General features: G+C 42.7%; 1 protein-coding gene across 8 annotated transcripts in view; it reads left to right on the forward strand.

Moving 5' to 3' along the window:
• SETD5 (SET domain containing 5) overlaps positions 1–19608 on the forward strand; it is a 74638-nt gene that overhangs the window by 46293 nt on the left and 8737 nt on the right. For 4 of the 8 annotated variants that reach the window (XM_064519017.1, XM_064519013.1, XM_064519019.1 and 1 more), the window contains 8 exons: positions 345–608; positions 1533–1853; positions 3655–3897; positions 7617–7746; positions 10335–10600; positions 12759–12815; positions 14323–14790; positions 16474–16760. In XM_064519017.1, coding sequence (XP_064375087.1) covers positions 345–608; positions 1533–1853; positions 3655–3897; positions 7617–7746; positions 10335–10600; positions 12759–12815; positions 14323–14790; positions 16474–16760 — 2036 coding nt within the window. Of the gene's footprint in view, positions 1–344; positions 609–1532; positions 1854–3654; positions 3898–7616; positions 7747–10334; positions 10601–12758; positions 12816–14322; positions 14791–16473; positions 16761–18498; positions 18600–19608 lie in introns of all 8 variants that reach the window. The other 4 variants (XM_064519018.1, XM_064519015.1, XM_064519016.1 and 1 more) reach the window with 2 other exon arrangements.

Raw genomic sequence — 19608 nt, forward strand, 5'->3', positions numbered from 1 at the left:
GTTTCCTTATGGCTGTTTTATGAATATAACTCAGTAGTATCTAAGTACTCTTATGTAAGAACAAAGTCTAGTTCTTCTAGTTATTCTATGAACATGTAATTATGCTATTGGCATTCTGGGAAATTTGCCATCTTGAAAAATGCAAATATTGGGGCGGGGGGAGAGGGAAACCCTGCTTCTCTCTGTCCCATTTCTGGCTCTTGTGTCATTGCTACTTGGAAGTTGTGTCCTAACTGTGTTGTCAGATTTTCTCTCCTGTGCCGTGTCCTGTATCTGTTCTTGTATCCTCCTCTTTATTTGCATAATTTGCAGTACTGACTTAAATTTACTCTTATGTTTTCTAGTCCCGAGAAGATAGGAAGGTAGAAGCCATCATGCACATGTTTGAAAACTTGGAAAAGAGAAAGAGGAGACGAGAGCAACCATCAGACCGGAACAGCACTGATGCTGAACTCAACATCAATGCTGAGGCTCCTGAGCTGGAGGAAATAAAAACAGAGACTCCCGAAACTGAAGATGGAAGCTCAACAGTTAGTGCTGCTGTTCCGAATGTTTCTAACAGTAACACTAGTACTGGAGTGAACACACGACGGTCTTCACAAGTAGTGGTAAGATGAAGAAGGGACTGTTCTATAGATTGCACCAAGCACATGTGCAGCATGTTTGATCATAGGATTGATCAGGTTGGGAAGGACCTCAGGAGGTCTCTAGTCCATCCTGCTCCAGGCAGGGTCAGCTCTGAGGTCACATCTGACTGGCCACAGCTTTATCTATTATTGTCCCAAATATTTCCAAGGATGGAGATTGCACAACCTCTCTAGGAAACCTTTTCCTATGCATGACTGTTCTCTTGGTGAAAAAGTTTTCCCTTATATCCAGTCTGAATGTCTTGCTTCAATTTATGTCATTGACTCTTGTCCTTCCACCATGCACCACTGTGAAGAGTTGGGCTGCATCTTCTTCCGGATGATCTTCTGGATGCTGGAAGGCTGCTGTTAGGTCATGCCCAGCTCCCTTAGCCAGTGGGCCCCCTGTAGCGGCTTGAGAGACTGGATTCTCTCTTGCGTACTGATGTGTTCTTAAGTTGGCTGCATGCCTACAGTGATTGAGGAAATTGTTTGTTTGTGGTGTGGTGTTTTTGTTTTGGGGGTTTTTTTTGCCAACAGGTATCTGAGCCCTGCCATATACAGGGAACACGTGCTTCCAAATTAGATTTTGCAATGATGCATGTCAGCTCAGATCAGGAGTGGGAGTAGTTACCTTCAGACAAGTGGCAAGTTTCATACTGCTGCTTTCTTGAGACAAGATGGTTCTGAATGTTCTGGTTGACCATTTAACATCACAGCAGACTGGAGAAAATGTGCCAGTCTTTTAGAAGGGTCCCAAGCCATCTTATAAGCCAATACAAATAAGGTCCAACCAGCTTATGTGGGTGAGATAATGTCAATAAATAAATCTCAATCCTTGTTCTTGTATATAAAGAAAAGGAAGATTCTTAGAACTGCTTGGACTAATGACAGTTTATGTTGTAGGATGCTGTCCCAGAAAAAACAGTTACTAAGCCTGCTCCAGCAAAACCTTCCAGGCCCCGACCGAAAAGTCGATTCTCTCGATATCGGACCAGTTCAGCACAAAGACTGAGAAGGCAGAAGCAAGCCAGTTCCCAACAAGCTGAACTCGCACAGGCTGTCCCAGAGGAAGGAAGCACTGCCAGCTTGGTAACCACAGCAGATGTCAGTAATGTAGAAGGTCCAGGAGAAGGCAAACAGTTGACTGGATCTGACCCAACTGCTATTCTGGCTGCAGGATCTCAGTCTAATCGGGCCACAGTAAAGTACCCCAAAACTAAAAAGGTAACTATCAAGTGCTTAAGCTGGGGAGAGGAAAAGAGGGCTTTAGGTGGCCTTCAGGAAAAAATTGGCTCAGGGAAAAAAGATCTTTGTTATACTTGCAGTGATGTGACTTTACGTTTATTGTATTGCTTGCCTCATTGTGGCTAAGAGCCCTCATTATGGGTCAGAATCAAGCTGTTCAGTGCTGTACAAAGATTGAAAGAGGTTAGCTGGTCTATACCACAAGTCTTCGTAGGGCTTAAAGATAGATGCCAGCAGCATGGTACAGGTGCAGTAAGCAGGGTCGCACTGTTGGGCCCAGCAGAGGTGGGCTGGAAAGAGGTAAATGACGCATCTTTGTGTAGTGGGGAGAAAACTGCTTCTGGCGTGAGGGGCCCTGCAAGAGAAGGTCTGGAGGGGCTTGGAAATAGAAGGAATTGGATGATGGAGGCTGGACCCTGTGTAAGGGAGGCAGAAACAACAGTCTCAGCCCTGGATGTTGAGGGCAGTGGGAAGCTTGGGAGATGGCCAAGAAAGGCCGTGGTGAGGAGAACAAGTGTTCCTGTTGTTTGTGCAGGAGAACAAGGTACATGTTAGAAAGATGAAGAGAGCTGATGTGCCTGTGCACCATGAGCTAGGAAAAGCTTTTGGCAGCAGTGTGCAAGTGATTGTTACAGATGTATCAGATGGGGTAGCAGTCATTTAAAGACTAGATGCTGATAATCTGGGCAAGAGTATGAGCTTTTAAGTCCAAAAGAAAGGCTATGTCTTAGAACAGATTGAGGGGCCTTGGAGAGAGGTCTGGAGAGAAGGTAACTTTCAGATTACTGGCCTGAGTGGCAGTGCCAAGATTTCTGGTGATGTTTGCAGTAAGGAAGAAAGCCAGGCACAGTTGAAGAAAAGATTAGAAGGGCTCTTGTAGGCACACTGAGCTTGAGATAGTACTCACTCATCTGTGAAATGCTGGACAATTTTAGGAGAAAAAAATTACAGGAAGAGGCTTTACATGAAAGAGGATGAATACCATCTCAAGAAATTTTCTACTTATTTCCAGTATCTTAAGAGCAAGGAGAAAAAGACTGTCAACCAAGAAAGCTGTCTTAGATCAAGAAGTGAAAGGTGTAGTGAAAATTGCTTACAACAACAAAACTAGAAATAACTAGGATGTTGCATCTTGTAAAGGACAGTAAAACAAAGGTTCTCTTGGGTTTATTAATGAGAGATCAAGGAGTGGAGCCATTGTGTAATAAGCATTAGGTGGAATTTAGGATTAAGTTTAGAATGCCATAAAAAGGTGTTGGATGTGGGAATCAGTGGGAACCCCTTTTAGGGATGAGGGTGTGGTGTTTGTTTAGAAGAAACTAAAACAGATCAGTTTTCATCTTAGTAGAACAGAAGACTGAGAGGGGATATCACTGCAAACTGCAGTGTACAAACTGGGAGAAACCTGTAAGGGACAGGAGAAAAACAGCAGAAGATAGTGGATGCTTGGCACATCCTGGACATAGTTAGCCATTAATACATTTAGGCTTGCAATTAGAAGCTGGTTTAGAACAAGGTGATCAAGTTCAGGGAGAGCCTTCTAATAAGATTAGTGGAAGCATAAAACTGAGCTACTCGTGTGAACTAGATGGTGTGCATGCTAATAGATGAGAACTGGGATTGATGCAGGAAGTCCTGGCTGCATTCCTTCTTGTTGAGGAGCACAGAGGTCTTAGCATGCAGGCTGACTTGAGCATTGTTTCCCCATATGCCGTTGCGCTGTATTGCCTTTCTTCTTTGCAATTGCTAGTTACATTGATATTTTTGTTTTCTTCTTCAGTATCTTGTTACTGAATGGCTGAATGACAAGGCAGAAAAGCAGGAGTGTCCCATTGAATGCCCTCTGCGCATTACTACAGACCCGACAGTTTTGGCAACAACCCTAAATATGTTGCCAGGTCTCATCCACTCCCCACTAATTTGTACCACACCTAAACACTACATTCGTTTTGGTTCACCTTTCAACCCTGAGAGACGTCGAAGGCCATTTCTGTTGGATGGAATGTACAGCTCCTGTAAAAAGGTACGTTTGTTTGTGTTTACCTTCAGGAGCTTTGTGTGTTGTCACTGGCATCCTTGTAAAGCTGCTGTATCATATTTGAGCCTATTTCTATGCATTCCTGCCGAGATGGCACTGTCTGATATGTTGATGCAGTCAATGGAGCGTGTTTTCAACCCTCTCCTCCATTTTCGCAGTCAGAGATGGTTGGTAATGTGGGGGTAGGAGTGTGTTGCCGAACACCTCAAGAATACAGTGCTTCAGTCATTGTCCATTGTCTTTGGAGAACCTTTATTATTTAGCAAAGCTCTGAGTTTGCCTGTTCACAAGAGCAAGCCCAGAGCTCTGTGTTGGACTACAGACTGTCTATCCACAACAACTGTTTGTGGCTCTGCAGCAAGCCTGAACTGCGAGCCCAGCTGAGGACTTTATTCCTCCAGAGATGGTATGTGGCCAGTAAATATTAGCATTTGCTCATCAGCAGGGAAATAGCAGTTCAGGTTTGTTTGGTAAACTGAATTTCTGTCAGAATCCCTCTTGCCTATCACCTGTCAGCTTTGCTCAAAGGTGCTTCCTGGTTCCTGAGAGCAATCTTATGGAAATCCTGTCTGATCTCCCAGTCCTGGTAACTTTCAACGTCGGGTACCACATCCTGGATTCTTTGCCCTCCTTTGAGGAAATTTTTTCAGAGAGAAGTTGTAGCCCTTGCTGTTCCCACCTTCAGCCAACTGGTTGTCATGCACTAACATGTACCTGTGAAAAGAAGCTAAGGTCTCCTGGGTATTTCCTTCATAGGTACAGCTTTTGGTGGTTCATTTGTACTCATATGTGACCAAAATCTTGTTTGTTTCCATGTGCATAGGCAATCTCCCCACACATCTATAAGCTGAGAATTGTAAGGCTCATGCTGCTTTTTGGGGCACTTAACAGTGTCCTTGAGCCTCAGGGAAAAGAGAAGCGTCCAGACCGGACCTGGCAGATTTATTCCAAGTTCCCTGCTTGCTGCATTTGCTGCACAACTAGCCAAGAAGCTCCCAATTCAATGAGAATTGTTATCATGGAACCAGTGACAAGGACTGCATGTGGACCTGGTGTCATGCAATCACAGAAAAAAGTCTTGAGCATATCTAATCTATTTCTGACTGATCTAATTCCTGCAATTGTTTGTTCAGACCCTTATTTAAGCTCTCTACGGGTGAAGTTCATAACAATCTTAATCTGCCTTGAGAAAGATTGTCTCTTGTTATTATCCTTTCCATTATGGAACAGAGAGATTTTTCCTTTTCTTTAGAAGCAATCTTTTACTTATTTGAAAAAGCAATACTATGTTCTGCATAATCCCCATCTTCCAGCCTTTTCCTACCTTTGCCTATTTTTCTAGCCCTATGATAATTCTCATTGCTGCATCTATGGATGACTTCCATCTGGTCCTCGCTTTTCCTGAAGTTCAGTGTCCAAAACTGGATGTTGTGTTGTAGCTGGGGCATTTTCAGTGCTGAATAAAGCAGAAGGTTGCTCTGTGTCATAGCTTGTACCCTTTTTTGTACGTGATGATTGGATTTTTTTTTCCAATGAATTGATTTAGACTCATGTTTGATTCATGACTTACTATGTTTGTTAGAACAACTCAATAGTTTTCTAGCCTGTATTTTCACAAGTAATTGTTTCTGACTTAGTGTGGTACTTTTCTCCAGTCCTTGCAGAGCTACATCCTATTTTTTCCTATCAATTTCCCAGTTTACTAAGAATTTTGAAAACTGTCTTCCAGCATGTTCTAGTTCCTCTCAGCTTGGTGTCATCTAAAAACTTAGGCAATGCTGCCTGTTGTATCATCTAAATAATTAATAAAATATTGAAAGGTTCTGTGCCCAGAACAGATATTGCAGAAAGTCATTTGGTTCATCTGTACTTTTTGAAAGTAAATCGTCAATAACTGTTCTAATAAGGGTTTTCATCCACTTTGTGGGAGTTGCCCAGCTTTCTCATGAAAATACTGCTTCCTAGCCTTCAGTGTTTTTTATCACTACTACGGACAGTCTAGATGCTGGCTGGAGATGTCCTGCAGGAAAAGTCTGACTTTCACATGTTTTGGATGTTTTAGAAAACTGTCACAGTGAAGACTCCCTTTTCCGCTAGCTGAGGTCTGGAAATAGTCCAGAGCTTGACAGCTCTACTCTTTCAAGACCTGATCTTCTCTCTTGTCTGCTTCTGACTACTCAGTCACAAAGTTTGATTTGTAAAGGCTGTTGAAATAGATCACATTTCGTATTTTCTTGGATTGCCAGCGTGCTCCTTGTTAAAATACTAAGGACTGTGCCAAAAAAGAAACTTAGACGATGTTCTCAGCTTGTATCCAAAGTATTCCTTGCAAGGAAACTGAACTGTGTAGCCTGTTCACATTAATCATGCATCATACAGTGACTTGGCTGTCAGAGGTATTTGAGGTAGCAGCGTTCCAGACTGGTTGATGCTCCTTGTTTTTTCTAGTGGCTGCAGTGGAATCCTATTGAGACCTATTTGAACAGAGAAAAGGTGTCAGCTCTGTAGTAGTGAAGTCCGTCAAAGCAGTACTGTGACCTGCCCTTCATCCTTGCGCTAAAGTTTTCAACTGTGGCAGTTTTACTTTGAGGATTGTGGGCACTGAGCTTCTGATGTGCTTTCAGGTTAGCTTTGAGGAATTTTAAGATATATATGTGTATCTCTAATAGGGTACATGTTGATGTAGAAGAACTATGACTTACTGGAAAGTGAAGTAATGATTTTAAACCTCTCTAGGAGAATAAAAGGCTGGTAAAGTAAGTCCCTCGGGTAAAACTACGCAAATGCAAAATACTGTATTTATTTTTCCTGCAGTTTTGCTGTTGGTTTACTGAATCACTTGAATGCTTTTTCATTAGATTACATTATTTTTCATAGTAAAGCAAGCAGCGGTTTTCTGCCTGCCTTCAGGGATCAGTTTGTGTCAAGGTATAGGGCTGGTACACCCACTGTAGCAGATGGTTTGCTGAGCCTTTGATTCTTGGTTGCTTGGATGAGACATGAAACATTCTTCTTGGTCCATGTTCTTTCCAACTGTGATTTTCATTGTTTGTTTGTAGCTGAAGAAATGGTTTCCCCTTACTATCTCCTCTTGTGTAGCCCCTCAAAAACTGCTGCTCATGTTCTCTCAGATTTTTTTGCTCTTTTTCTCACTCTGGCAGAAAACACAGTGTTAGAAGAATTGTTCTGTGGCTGAACTCAGCCGTTTCTCTGCTGGAGCTGTTAGAGCAGAATCTGTGTGCGGCACTAATATGCCTTAGTAGGGCAGGGGACCAGTGTGTTCATGGTCCTGAGCAGGAAACAGGGCTTTCTGCAGAAATGAGGTTTTTAACACAATTCATCACTTCCCCCCTCACCCCAGTGAAACTTGCTGTTAGCAGTTCTTAGCTGCCAGATCTCTGGGTTTAATCTATTAATAGTAAGTATGTTTATTAATATTTATCCTTATGTTATTGCAAAAGACTGGCGATCCCTAGAATACGTCTTATCAAGAATGCATATCCAGACCCATCATAGTCATCATTAGATTCAGTATTAACAGCTGTGTTCTAGCAGGTTTGTCTGAGTGCATGTGAAGGAGGTAATGTCAGAGTACTGAGCTGTCTGCCCTGCCGTACAAAAGTGTAGGAGTTGGAGTACGTCCTGCACAGTAGATGTAAAGTATTTGAGGGGTTGCACGTTTATGTAGTCTCCTTCTGTTTCAGCGCTGGATCAAACAAGCCCTGGAAGAGGGGATGACTCAGACCTCACCAGCTCCACAAGAGAACAGAACGCAGTGTCTATACCAAAGTAACGAGAACAGCAGTTCTTCCAGCATCTGCAAAGATGACACAGGTAAGTACTCGGCACCATCAGGGCAGCTTGGGCGCTTACGAATGAAATTGCAGGAAGCAATTGAACAAAGGTAGCCACACTGGATGACATCTTAATGTTTGAAGCACGTACTGCTGCATGGTAGCATGTCTTTGTGGCAGGTGAGAATGCTACTTTGCTATTCATTCAGATTTCTACAGACCCATTCTAGCTTTGAGTATGTATAAACTTTCCCAGGATTTTCCTATGAAAATGCAGTTTCTTTATCTTGTATCACTAACCTTAGTGCTGTGTGGTAGTTTGTCCAACAGGAAAAAAGGAGTACAATGTCATCTCTTTTTCAGCAGAGTGCTGTTAGGCAGCTAAATATCTGCTGTCTGTAGAAAGCTACAGCAAAATCTTACAGGCATGTATGCAGTAAGCAAACAATTAAGTAAAAAGGTCTCGAAGATGGAGGTGCTAAAATCTAAGTAAAGCAGCAGAAGTCTTAAATAGTTTATCTAAATGTATTCTTACAGAGAAAGAGGGTGGAGATCTGCCCAAGTCAGGGATCAATTTTCCAAGAGTGACAGACAGGAAGCTGGGCAACATACAGCTAATACAGAATTGATTATTGAAAAGTTGAGTAAAAACAACAGAGTGCCAGAATCCAGAAATCCGCATTCCTGAGCAAGACCTGAAGAAGCAAACAAGTGAACTGCAGAATTTATTGAGTACTTTTTAAAAATTGATCACTTTTTTTTAAACTGAACATTAAAAATATAGTATTTTGAAAAGACATTTGAGATGTGTCTGGAAAGGCATGAACACTGCCCTGTTCACTTACAAAAGTCGTAAGACCAAAACTAAAGAGCTCCGATTTTCTGAGATTTGCTTAATACCGGTGGCAGACTGACTCTTAAAGAGATCCTGGCACCTGAAGCCTACATTGATTGGCAGCTTTGCGAAGGCAAATTTGGCAGAAGTAAGCTTTATTCCATTTATGGAGCTGTTGGAGTTCTGGGAGGACCTTGCTGCTGAAAACATGGGGGAGCTTGAGGACTGTAACAGATTTGGTTGAAATGGGATTTGGCATCGCAGGCAAATGGCTTTTGACTGAGCCCTGAAGTGGGAAGAGAGAAGAGAGGCTTAGTAGCAGCAGGCTTGGAACAAGAAGGCAAACAGCTGGAGGCTTTCCAGTGTGGGAGGGTTCAGGAACAGAACAGCAGGGAGCAAGGGGCTATCACATCTCCTGCTCTAGTAGGACTGAGAATTAATTTTGCTAGCCTTTCGGTGCAACTCTTTTTCCTGGGGAAGTGAAGAGAACAAGGGACAAGTAAGTCTTCTGAAAGACAGTGGATGGGCTTTTGAAGAGTGGAGGTTGGTGTGAGATCAGGAACAGGAAAATAACCGCAGAAGATGAACTAATGAGGGAGCAAGTGGCCCATGGCAAAGGTCCTGAGATAACTGAAGCAGCACCAAACTGAGCTCTGTCAGACCATGCTCAGTGCAGATAAAAGGCAAGCTGGAAATTGAGCACTGGCATGGGGTTGACTACTAGACTAGAGCTGTATTTTTCCCAGTAGACCAGTTTGCCATCAGTGATGCCCAATAAGGAGATCGTGGTTATTAAAGGAGAAGAGACTCAGGGTTTCTCTCTTCGGAGTAGGGACATTTCATGGTTGCTACATAAGAGATCTGCTGGAGCTGAGAGACATCTAAAGCCAATATGAGGTAAAATGCGTACTGTATCAAAAACTACTAGAATCAGTGGGTCAGTAGCTGTAGTGAGAGGAGTAAGGATTAAACAGGTCATTGAAAGAAGGCTGTCAGAAAAAGATGAGTAATTACATACTGGAGTTTTAGGGTGCCACAGATGGTAATAGGAGAGAAGATGGTGAGGAGACATCCTTGTCAGGGCACAATTAGGGGAACAGTCTGCAGGCTGGAGAGATGTTAAAATGAGTAGACTCTGCTTCTGCACACTGCACGACATCAATGGACGTTGCATGCTAGTTATCTGAAAGCATTCTTGTGACTTTTAGTCTGCTATGAGCTTAAGTCAGCAAACTTGTTACATCTCAAAATATATGCTGGGTATTTTTCAGAGTTTTTAATCAAAAATAATTCACAATGGTGGAGCAAGCGTAGGCACCACACAGAGGATGAGTAGGTCTAAGAGAAGGGATTCATCCTTTGTGGGCATTAACATATTTGGGCTGCATTGATATAGTCTATAGAGAGCTACTGAGTTCAGTTAATGAAAACTGAGCTGTCTGTGGTTCGTTCATAGCAGTTGTGGAATGACATTTCCTTCTGACCTCTTGCCTCTGTTTTTATCCCTTTCTGGCTCCCTTTCCCTAGCTCCCTCTGCTTTGTCCCATGCTTACTTTCTACTAGTTGAAATATTTCTCTTTCTTGTTTTACAGTGTTGCTGGTTATGTATTGTTCTATTGTCAATATCTAGACCTGTCTCGAGACTGGTATAGAAGTACTTTGGAGGTCTTTCTTTTTCAGGAGTCTGTCATAGTCATGTTGGAGATTTGTGGGCTCCATTTGGGTTGGGAGCAGTGGAAGGAGATTGCCTGTGATTTGCAATTAATAATGGTGCAACCTTATCCTCAGTTCAGTTTGTTTTTCAGACTTGCTGAGTCCCCTGAAGAAATGGAAGTCTCGCTACTTGATGGAGCAGAGCGTTAAGAAGTTACTGAGGCCTCTGTCTCCGGTCACCCCTCCGCCTCCCATCCCTTCAGTTCCTGACTCAGTGAGCCCACAGCTGGCTACACCCTGCTCATCTCTGCCAGGAGAGGAGGAGAGTCGCAATGGTTATGGCATGATGTTCTCACCAATTCCTTCTCTGGCTGCTAGTCGCTGCAATACTCCACTACAGTTTGAGGTAACCCTGGCAGGAGACAGGGAAGGCCAAAAAGGGAGAGACTGCTTCTCTTTCCTTGAACAGCTTGCAGTAACCCCAAGTACGGTAGAAATCTTACATCAGCTTCCACTGTGTTTTTTGGTTTTCCTTTCTCTTGATAGTATAGCAGGAGAATACCTTGTGCCCTTTGTTTCGGGATAGCTTCCTTTTGCAAAATTTGCAGAAATGCTAAGCAGACTGTGCAGATGGTTTCCCTTGCTCTAAACTCTGTGGGAGGGTTATCTGTATCCATGCAGCTGGGAGCTTCCGCTTCCACTTTGTGTTGCTGCTCTGTGGTTGTGAATAGTGACCATGCCATTTGCAATTTTAATTTATTTTCTGATACTGCATATTTTCATTTAAAAAAATAGAACTCTTCACACCTCTGCCATTTAAAACCATTAAAAAACATTTTATGCAGTGACTGACTGCCCACATATTGGACTGTTCTGCAGCAATCCCTTATCTGTTTTGCAGCAGTGCACACAGTCCTTTGTTTGCGGCATTTGTTTTTAGCTAAGTGTGCTTTTGATTTTTTCTGTGAGGGCCCTTTGCTGAAAGCTGTCTGAGAGGGAGATCTGTTGAGGTTAGTGAAGAAGATTGTGGAGCACACAGGAGAGAGATGAAAGACTGATTCAGGCACAGAGCTTGGTATAAAAATGATCCCTACCTGTGCTCTGGTTGAGATGGCAGATCAGGGCAGTGTTGCAGTGGACCTCCACCGTCTAGTCACTGATTTCCTGTCCCACCTCAGTGTTAGTTATTTCTGTTGCCATTTGTAAGACATGGGAGACCTAGATTTCCCTGGGCATCTATACCTTGCTTGTCCTTTTTACTTTCGTTTTCCTCTAGGAAAAGGAGTCTTGGTGGATGTTAGGTGGCTTTGTTCAAACTTCTGTATTTCTCTAAATGCAGCTCATTCATAACATTTCCATTTTAACGTCATGTTTATTTCATTTATTTATCATCAGTTCTAACCTGAGAGTGCATTTCCCCATGTGTAAAGGGTTTATACTTCAGTCCTATGACCGTGGCACTGTGGGAGGAGAACAAAACAAAGATTCTTCCATCAGTTTACAAGCCTCCGCTAGTGAGTGGAAGATGATCCACCATTAGCTTGCTGGGGAATACATTTTTTTAAGTTATGTCTTTTGAGGAACTTCCTTCTTGATTAATCTCCTCTAGCTGCTCTCTGAAGAGCTTGTCCCATAAGTTTCTGAAGTTCGAGTTGGTCAGGCTTTTACAGGCTAAGATTTTTAACTCAATTTTCAGACTTTTTGAGATTGGCCCCACCCATATTCAAAGGAGAGACTTCTAGTGTATTAACATGCATCTGCTCTTTCTGTGGAGTTTGTCCATTAAAAGCTTTTTCAGCTAGCTGAGAAGATTCTGAGAGACTTCATGAGTTTTCTGAGTATTTCTGCTTGGCAAAGGGCAGTAATTCCTCTACCGTTCTCCTGATGGTGCACTGTACATCTGGGAAACCTTCCTTTTTGGTTCAATTTTAGGGCTGCTTAGTAACATGGAAAGGAAGGCTGTGGGGGGAGGCCTTAAACATGCCATCACATGCTCAAGAGCTGCCCTCCTCCGATATGTATTCAAATGATGCATCATAAAAGCTGTCTGTTCATACCTGTTCTCTTGACTTTTGCTGGAATGATGAACTATGGTAGATTTGAGGGAGCCATTTTTTGTCTTCTACTAGAGTAATATCTATGAAAATTCACTGTTGTGTCTGGGGGATCTTAGCTGTCTTTGGGGCAAAACTAGGCTTTCCAGCCTTCCCATGTCCTTGGACTAAATGCTATGCATTGATTTCTCTATATTTTATGGTGCAAATTCTGTATCTGATGGCATCAGAAATATAAAGAAAAAGATGCTTCTTTTTAATCTTTATGTGCTGTAGTTTGGATACCAAGTTATAGCATGAAACAGAATAGCCCAGTCCTGTCTTTGTGCTTCTGGGAAGCTCAAGAAGCCACTTAACTGATACACTTGCCATCTAAGCTGGGGCAAGTTCCTGGGATAGTCTTTGTCTGGAACAGCTGTGGCTAACCTCTATGCTTGTTTTTTGCTTTCTTTTGTTCTGCTGCTTGACTTTTTGAGTAGATGAATAACAAGATGCTTTTCCTTCCTCTAGAACGTGTCCTCCCCTGAGAGTTCCCCTGCGCATAGGCCTGAGTCCCTGTCACCCGAGGTAGTTATCACACCATCTCAGTTGCGTTTGCGGCAGAGGGTGCGCGTGTGCTTGTGTGTGCGTCTGAGGCTGTGGTGGGATGGGAGGGATGAGAGTGCAGAGGCTCATGGAAAGTGAGTGCGTGGGGGTGGAGCATGAGTCACAGTAAGACCGAGGAGAGCTTGCAGGCTTATTGCAAGAGAGCAAAGAAGTCAAAGTGAGATTAATTGAAGACTGGAATTTATTATTTGCTTGTGGACACTGCTAGGAAACAGGCAGTGTGAAGACCTAATGTGTCTGGGCTACTGAGGTGAAGGCAAGAGGTCTGGGGAACCTGGAAATACCGTAATCAATGTCGGCCCTAGTCTAGCAGATAAGTGGTGTGTGGTATTTACCCTGTGGCAGCAAAAAGGGAACTGGGGAAGAAATGGGAAAGTCCTCACTGGTAATTTTGACTGGTAACAGGCACCTGACCTCCTCTCTTTAGCCTTTATTACCTTGTTCACTTGCAATCTTAACATGTTAAGGAGATGCAAGAGAGAAGTACTTTGTTTAGCTGCCAGCCTTTTTTAAAATATGAGGTGACATACCCTGACCAGAGACTGTTTCACTGGGGAAAACAGGCATTCATCTCTAGTGTGGGAGATTCCTCAGAGCTGTAATACAGCAGAGAAAATGTGCTCAGTAGCTGCAGTAGGGCAGATCTGGTGCCTGGTGTGGCTGTGTTTTTTCCCTGAGCATGATATTGCTGCAAAGAGGTTGAAATCATGTCAGCTCTGCTCATTGTCCAAGGTCCTACATTATTAATATCGCAAAGGAGATGATTACGCCTTTGTCTTGGAGGATTTTTGGCACATAGAGCAGAAAAGCGTATATACCATTGTGTCAGTGCAAAGTGCAAACTGACAGAGCAAAGATAATGCCATTATGGTTTTGTTAGAGAATGTAAAATGTAGAAATGCAGTGTAAATTAAATGAATGTACTATTGTTAGAGATAGCTGAAGTTGACAATAAGTGGAAATAAACGGCTTTAAAGCCCCGGGCGTTGTATTGTAGTTTGTAGTGGTCTTTAGTAGGTTTTGGGACACTTAAGAACTTGGCTAATAAAATAACAATTGGACTGCAAATCTCATCTATTCTGTCCTCATAGTGAACCTTGCTAGCACTAGGTATTAACATTCGCTTGGGGATATGTGAAGGCAATTGAAGATGCCAGCTATTCTTCACTGACTGCCTGGGGATAGTGCTGAGTCTTGTCCTCCTCCTGCAGTAGGACTGCCAGAGGGTAAAGGGCATCTCATACTGAAATGCTAAACTGGATTACTATTTAGTCCCCAAAACCTTCCCCTCTAGAAAGGATAGAACAGTGTAGGAAAGGGCCCAGGGGGTGTTAAGAAAGGAACTGGAGAGCTGTAAGTTAGCATTGTACAGAACACTTTCTGACTAAAGTTTTTCTCCCCACCCTTGCCTGACCCTTTTCCTAACTTCCCACTCCACCCTGTCCTATATCCTTGTTGGATTTTCTAGCTGTGCCTCCGAACAGACCTGGATTTGAAGGGTGGATACCTGGATTCCAGTACAAACACCTGTCCAGAACGGTCGTCACTGCTCAGCTTTGGACCCTCTGATCTGGCTACACAACCCTCCATAAACTCCGCTTCAGAGATCAACTTCCCAGGGAAAAGTGGGGAAGCACAGCTGCTGCTAAGAAGCTCTGATCAGGCTTTTCGGACAGAGTTTAATTTAATGTATGCTTTCTCCCCATTGAACGCTATGCCACGTGTAGATGGGTTGTTGCGGGGGTCTACTCCTTTGGGAGACAGGAAGCCAATGAATTCGGAAGCAGGATGCTGCAGCTCTCCTGCCGAAGGATATTTCAGCAGACATGAGTCAGGGCTGCTTAAAGAGACAGCGCATGGATCCATGTCTCCCTGTGGCGAGAGGGCTTGCGAAGGAGTCAGATCTGCTCCGCAGAATCCGCCACAAAGGAAGAAGGCAAGTATCCTTGCAAAAGAAATGTGGACTGTATGAACCTGAGTGGCAACAGTCAGTGCCACGGGAAAGACTTACAGGGAGAATGAAGAAAACAGAATACAACTAAAATATAGTCTGGGCAGGTAATCCAGACATCCAGTGTTTAGTGGGAGTGAAAACAGTCCAAAGTTGTTAAAGGAGAGGGAGCAGTCTTTTAAGTGAGATTTTGATGTGAAAGGTGTCAGAAAATGACCACAATGAAAATACCTCTTTTGGGACTAGAGAAAGGAGAATGTGATGCAAACAGCCTTCATAAGCAGTTGTTAAACTGAGCTAAGATCCTGAGCAATAACTGAGTGTAACTTTTCTAGTTGGTGGAGGAGTTATTTACCAGGATGAAAAGGGTCCTTACTAGAAATGAGCAGTGTTTTGAAAGAAAATGCGGGCTTTTTATTAGAAAAGGCTAATTAACATGGAAATGCAGTAATACTGCAAGAAAAGCAGATGGACTTCTGTTACTTAAAATTTAGCTCTTTGAGACTAGAAACACTAGAATATTGTTTAATAGCAAACAAATGTGTATTAGTTTCTCATAACAGGCCAGTGACCCTCCTGGTACTAAAATGGAGTCAAAATGGCAAATCGGGAGTTGCTGTGTTAGAACAGAGTGCTGAAGGGACAAATAAACATACACTTGCAGAGATGTGTAGCAGCGCCTTTTTTTGTGCTTGAATTTTTTGCTTGATCACTTGCATAAATGTCCAGCTAGATAGGAAATCTTCATCTCAATTCCATTTCTGGATCTTTTGGGGGCTTTGGGGGTGTTTTTGTTTGTTTTTGTTTTAAACAATTATACATATCTTAAAACCTTCACGTGTTGAGATATGTGTGGAAATACCCTGTTCAGTATTTTAACATCATAAAACCTGTTGAGCCCTAGTGATAAATTCTTCAGCAGAGCTGCCTTCTGTTGGTCCTTCATGAGGGACTGTGCATTGAAATAACACTAAGGGAAGGCATGCTGAAGTGGTAAGTGCTGAATTGGAAGAAATACTTGCACCCTTTGGTTTTGCCATCCCCATGTTACAAGTCTGCATCATCCAGGATGCTTTGGTCTGTCTCTTTGACAAATCTGAGAGGGCACAAAATAGATTCCTGGCAGTCTGGAATACTGGCTGCTGAGCCACCAAAGGCTTTAGCACTAGTGCGGCTGTGCCAGTATAGGTGAATAGGACTTTCTGAAGGTAGCAGTTTTGTAAAGAAGATTCTTTTTCTCCATTTTTGAGATGTGCAGATACTGAGTGATTCACGTTATGTAAAATCTAACAAACTGTGGAGACAGTGAATGATAGGGGTATAGAGGCTTGATGTTTAAATCAGGGTTACTGAGAATTTTGATAATGAAGTAATGGGAAATTCTGGGATGTTGGAGAAGTAAACTAGTGAGGTATTTCTGCTGAAATATTGGTCATAATGAGTAAAATGTGGGTAAGCAGGTCAATTGATGAGTGGTCTAAGTTTGCACCTTTTATCTCTCTTTCCAGAGTGCCTGCAGATTCAGGAAGATGCATAATCTCAATGTACCTCTTAAAGTTTTCTCTGCAAACACAGAGAAATGGACTTCAAAAATGATGTGTGGGAGCAGGTTGCTCTTCTTCCCCAGTCCCTTGCTTTCCGTGACTTATGGCTGTATTTTTCTCCCAGGTGTCGCTGCTGGAATATCGCAAGCGGAAACAGGAAGCCAAGGAGGGAGGCGACACAGTGCGATGTACAGGGACTCCTACCCGACAGGGCAGCAGCGGTTCTGTGACTGACACAGATGTCAACAGCCTGCCAGGCTCTGTAGTACGAGCCCCATCCTCCCCACAAAGTGGCTTCTCCCCTTCTCATCCCTCCCTGCCTCATATAGAGGAGATCAGCCCACCGGACTCAAGGGGGGCTAGTTCCTCAACATCACTCAGCAAAGCCCAGGAGAACATCAGCAGTAGGTGGTGAGTGTTATCCCTCCAAGCAAGCCCGAAATGTCTCCACAGACAGACAAACTCTCTAGGGGCCATTTCTGTAACAATATGTGCAGCTGGATGGATTGTGTTGAGTCTCTTTGCAGTGTTCTGTTTGGTAATTGCTTAAATAACCACGAAGGATAGCAGCAGCCTTTTCAGCCTTCCCTTTAGTTCTTAATTAAGATGCAGTGAAATCTATCTTGAAAGATGTAAAGTTAAAGTTTTATCTGTCTTCCACCAGTTTCTTTTTAAGGACCCAGATTTGAAGATCTTGTTCTGACAATGAGAATTTGATCTTGGTCTTTTTGCTGCTGAACCTCCGCTCTGTTTGGGCATGTGTGATACTAAGTCTAGTTTCTGTTCAGAAAGCAAGCCAGCAAAGCTCTCCATAACTTTGCATGTAAGAAGCAGGGCCAGTATATGAAACAACTCTGACTTTCCTAGTGTCCTGCACACACAGCTCAGAAGAGCAGTTACCAGTGTGCAGTTCAGTGGCTTGCCAAATGGAAGAATCACCTTTATCGTGTTACTGTGGAGAGCTTGATGAGGGTAAATGCTTGTCTTCAAAAGTTTTAAAATTGATGGTAATCTTTGGTCCAAAAAATTAAGAACCTCAGCGCTGAAGCATGGTATATCAAATTGTTGTCTGTAAGCAGTGACGATTACATGTTCTGCTGTTCGGAGTTGCATAGTATGCTGGCTTCAGCTGCTTTGTTTTCAAGATCTATTTGTGGACACCGCAGGCAAAAAGGCGTACCTTTCTTAATGCTGATTCTCTGCGTATGCACCTGCGTCACTGCTCGTATAAATGGAGGATGGCAAGGGAAGAGATGCTGAGCAAAGGGAAGAAGAAGTATGAAGTGTATGTTGAGAGTGCTTGAGAAGCACTGTTTTGGGTTAATTTACAGAAGTAGCAAGATCCACTTCCTCACCTTTTCCAATCCTCCTATTCCCCTGAATGTCGTCAGCACTTAAAGTGGAGACTTACAGAAATCATTTATATTGTACTTGTCTGTCAGTACTCTCCCTACGAAGTGACCCTTTGCCAGATGTTGGGACTAGCTGGGACTGATGCAGTCAGCCAATAATTAGTAATCTATTTTGTACAAGTGTTGATATCCCCTTCCCTTCTCCTGTGCCACTTCCTTTTGCCTGCAAGAGGATGAATGAAAAACAGTTGAATGAAAAAGCATAGTTTGAGATGAGGTGTCAGTATGGTAACCTTCCTCCAGTGTGATGCTTTATATTCTATGAGCTTCATCTGCTGCTCCTTGGCAGATGCTCTGGCTCCAGTTTCCCATATGATTTCAAGAGTAAGTATTATTGTGTGGAACTAAAGACCATATTGTCATGGGACACTGAATATAAAAGTTGAAACCATACCGATATGTTTTGAAATCGGATTAAGTTGTTTTGCTGCCATTTTAATTCCTGTTCTGTGTTTTAATAGGTGAGGCTAGCAAACGTACAGCCCCCTTCCACTTTTAAAAATATTTTAGAAAGTGCATGTTAATGAGTTAAAACTGTGAACCATTTTCATCTTTAACTCTGAGTGTTTCTGATAGATTTCCAGACGTTCAATATAACATAATATTAGGGACAGAAGAAAATGGTGGGAACTAAAATTACATGCCTTAATTTTTAGAGTTGTCCGGATTTTTGCTGAATTCTACAATATCTGCCAATAGCTTTCATTTAAAAAAAATTAAGTTTCTGTCTCTTTCAGTTGCCAAGATACAGCCATCACAATGTAAACAGATGTGCTGCTGCCCAGTAAACCCAGCCTTGCAGAAAACTGTCTCCAGCAAAACAATAGCAGCAACGAAGGTGTGAATTCACCCCCTCACCCCATTCACCTCCATGAGGTGTGAACTCTGCCCCCTTCTCCCTTCTGCATCAGAGAAGGGTGAACTTCAATGTCTGGGCTGTAAGACAAAACAGACAAACAAAAAAACTAAAAACCCCCAAAATCTAATGTAAAGCACAGTTCTTCAAATATATTTTAAAAAAGAAAAACTAAATGTGGAAATCTGTTAATATAGTGTTAAGCCACACAAGCACCTTTTATACCTATATGGTATGCAGTGCATTTAACATTTTTAAATATTTAAATTACTGGCCTTTTAGGGCACAGATTTGTCAGTGTTCAGGATGAGGCATTGAGAATCTCAGATCATGGTGCTACAGGTTAAAACACATACTTAGAGGCTCGGATGGTCCAGTGAATGGTAGATTGAATATGGATGCGGGAATCTGGGGGTTGTCTGTGGCTCTGCTTTTGTCCTGTAGGTTGGCTTTAGGAAAGCCACTTCACGTCTGTTTCTCACCCTCAGACCAATCTCTTGTGATAAATAATTGAACAGCATCTAGCACCAGTCTTGAGTGGAGACTTTCACAAAACATGGAGGATAAAGTAGCATTAATGGGCAAAATGGCCAAGCTAGCTCTGCTCCAGGAACCTTGCACTACCTGACTGTTCTGTCTCAACACTATTATCACAAAGTACCAATTTTACTTCTTTTTAGTTCAAACAAAAGGGATCTCTGCAAAATAACTGCATCTAATTTTAAAACACCACCAGGATTTTCGAAATGCTGTTGAAGCTTGAAACAATTTTCTGGGAGAAAGTGTCCTGTAATCAGGGAAACTACTGAGTTGGATGTTTACAATGTGTTTCTGATTAGAGTAAAAAATTTACCTTTCTGAGGGCAGTGATTGACAGTCTAAAATCCCACAGGAGGGTATTTACACTGCAAAAGCAGTACAAAATTTTATTCCTCATCTGTTGAGAGAGCTGGTGTTGTCTGATCCCTCCGTTCTATGGCAAGGGTTTGCA

This window comes from Dromaius novaehollandiae, chromosome 12, assembly GCF_036370855.1.
Source record: "Dromaius novaehollandiae isolate bDroNov1 chromosome 12, bDroNov1.hap1, whole genome shotgun sequence".
NCBI lineage: Eukaryota > Metazoa > Chordata > Aves > Casuariiformes > Dromaiidae > Dromaius > Dromaius novaehollandiae.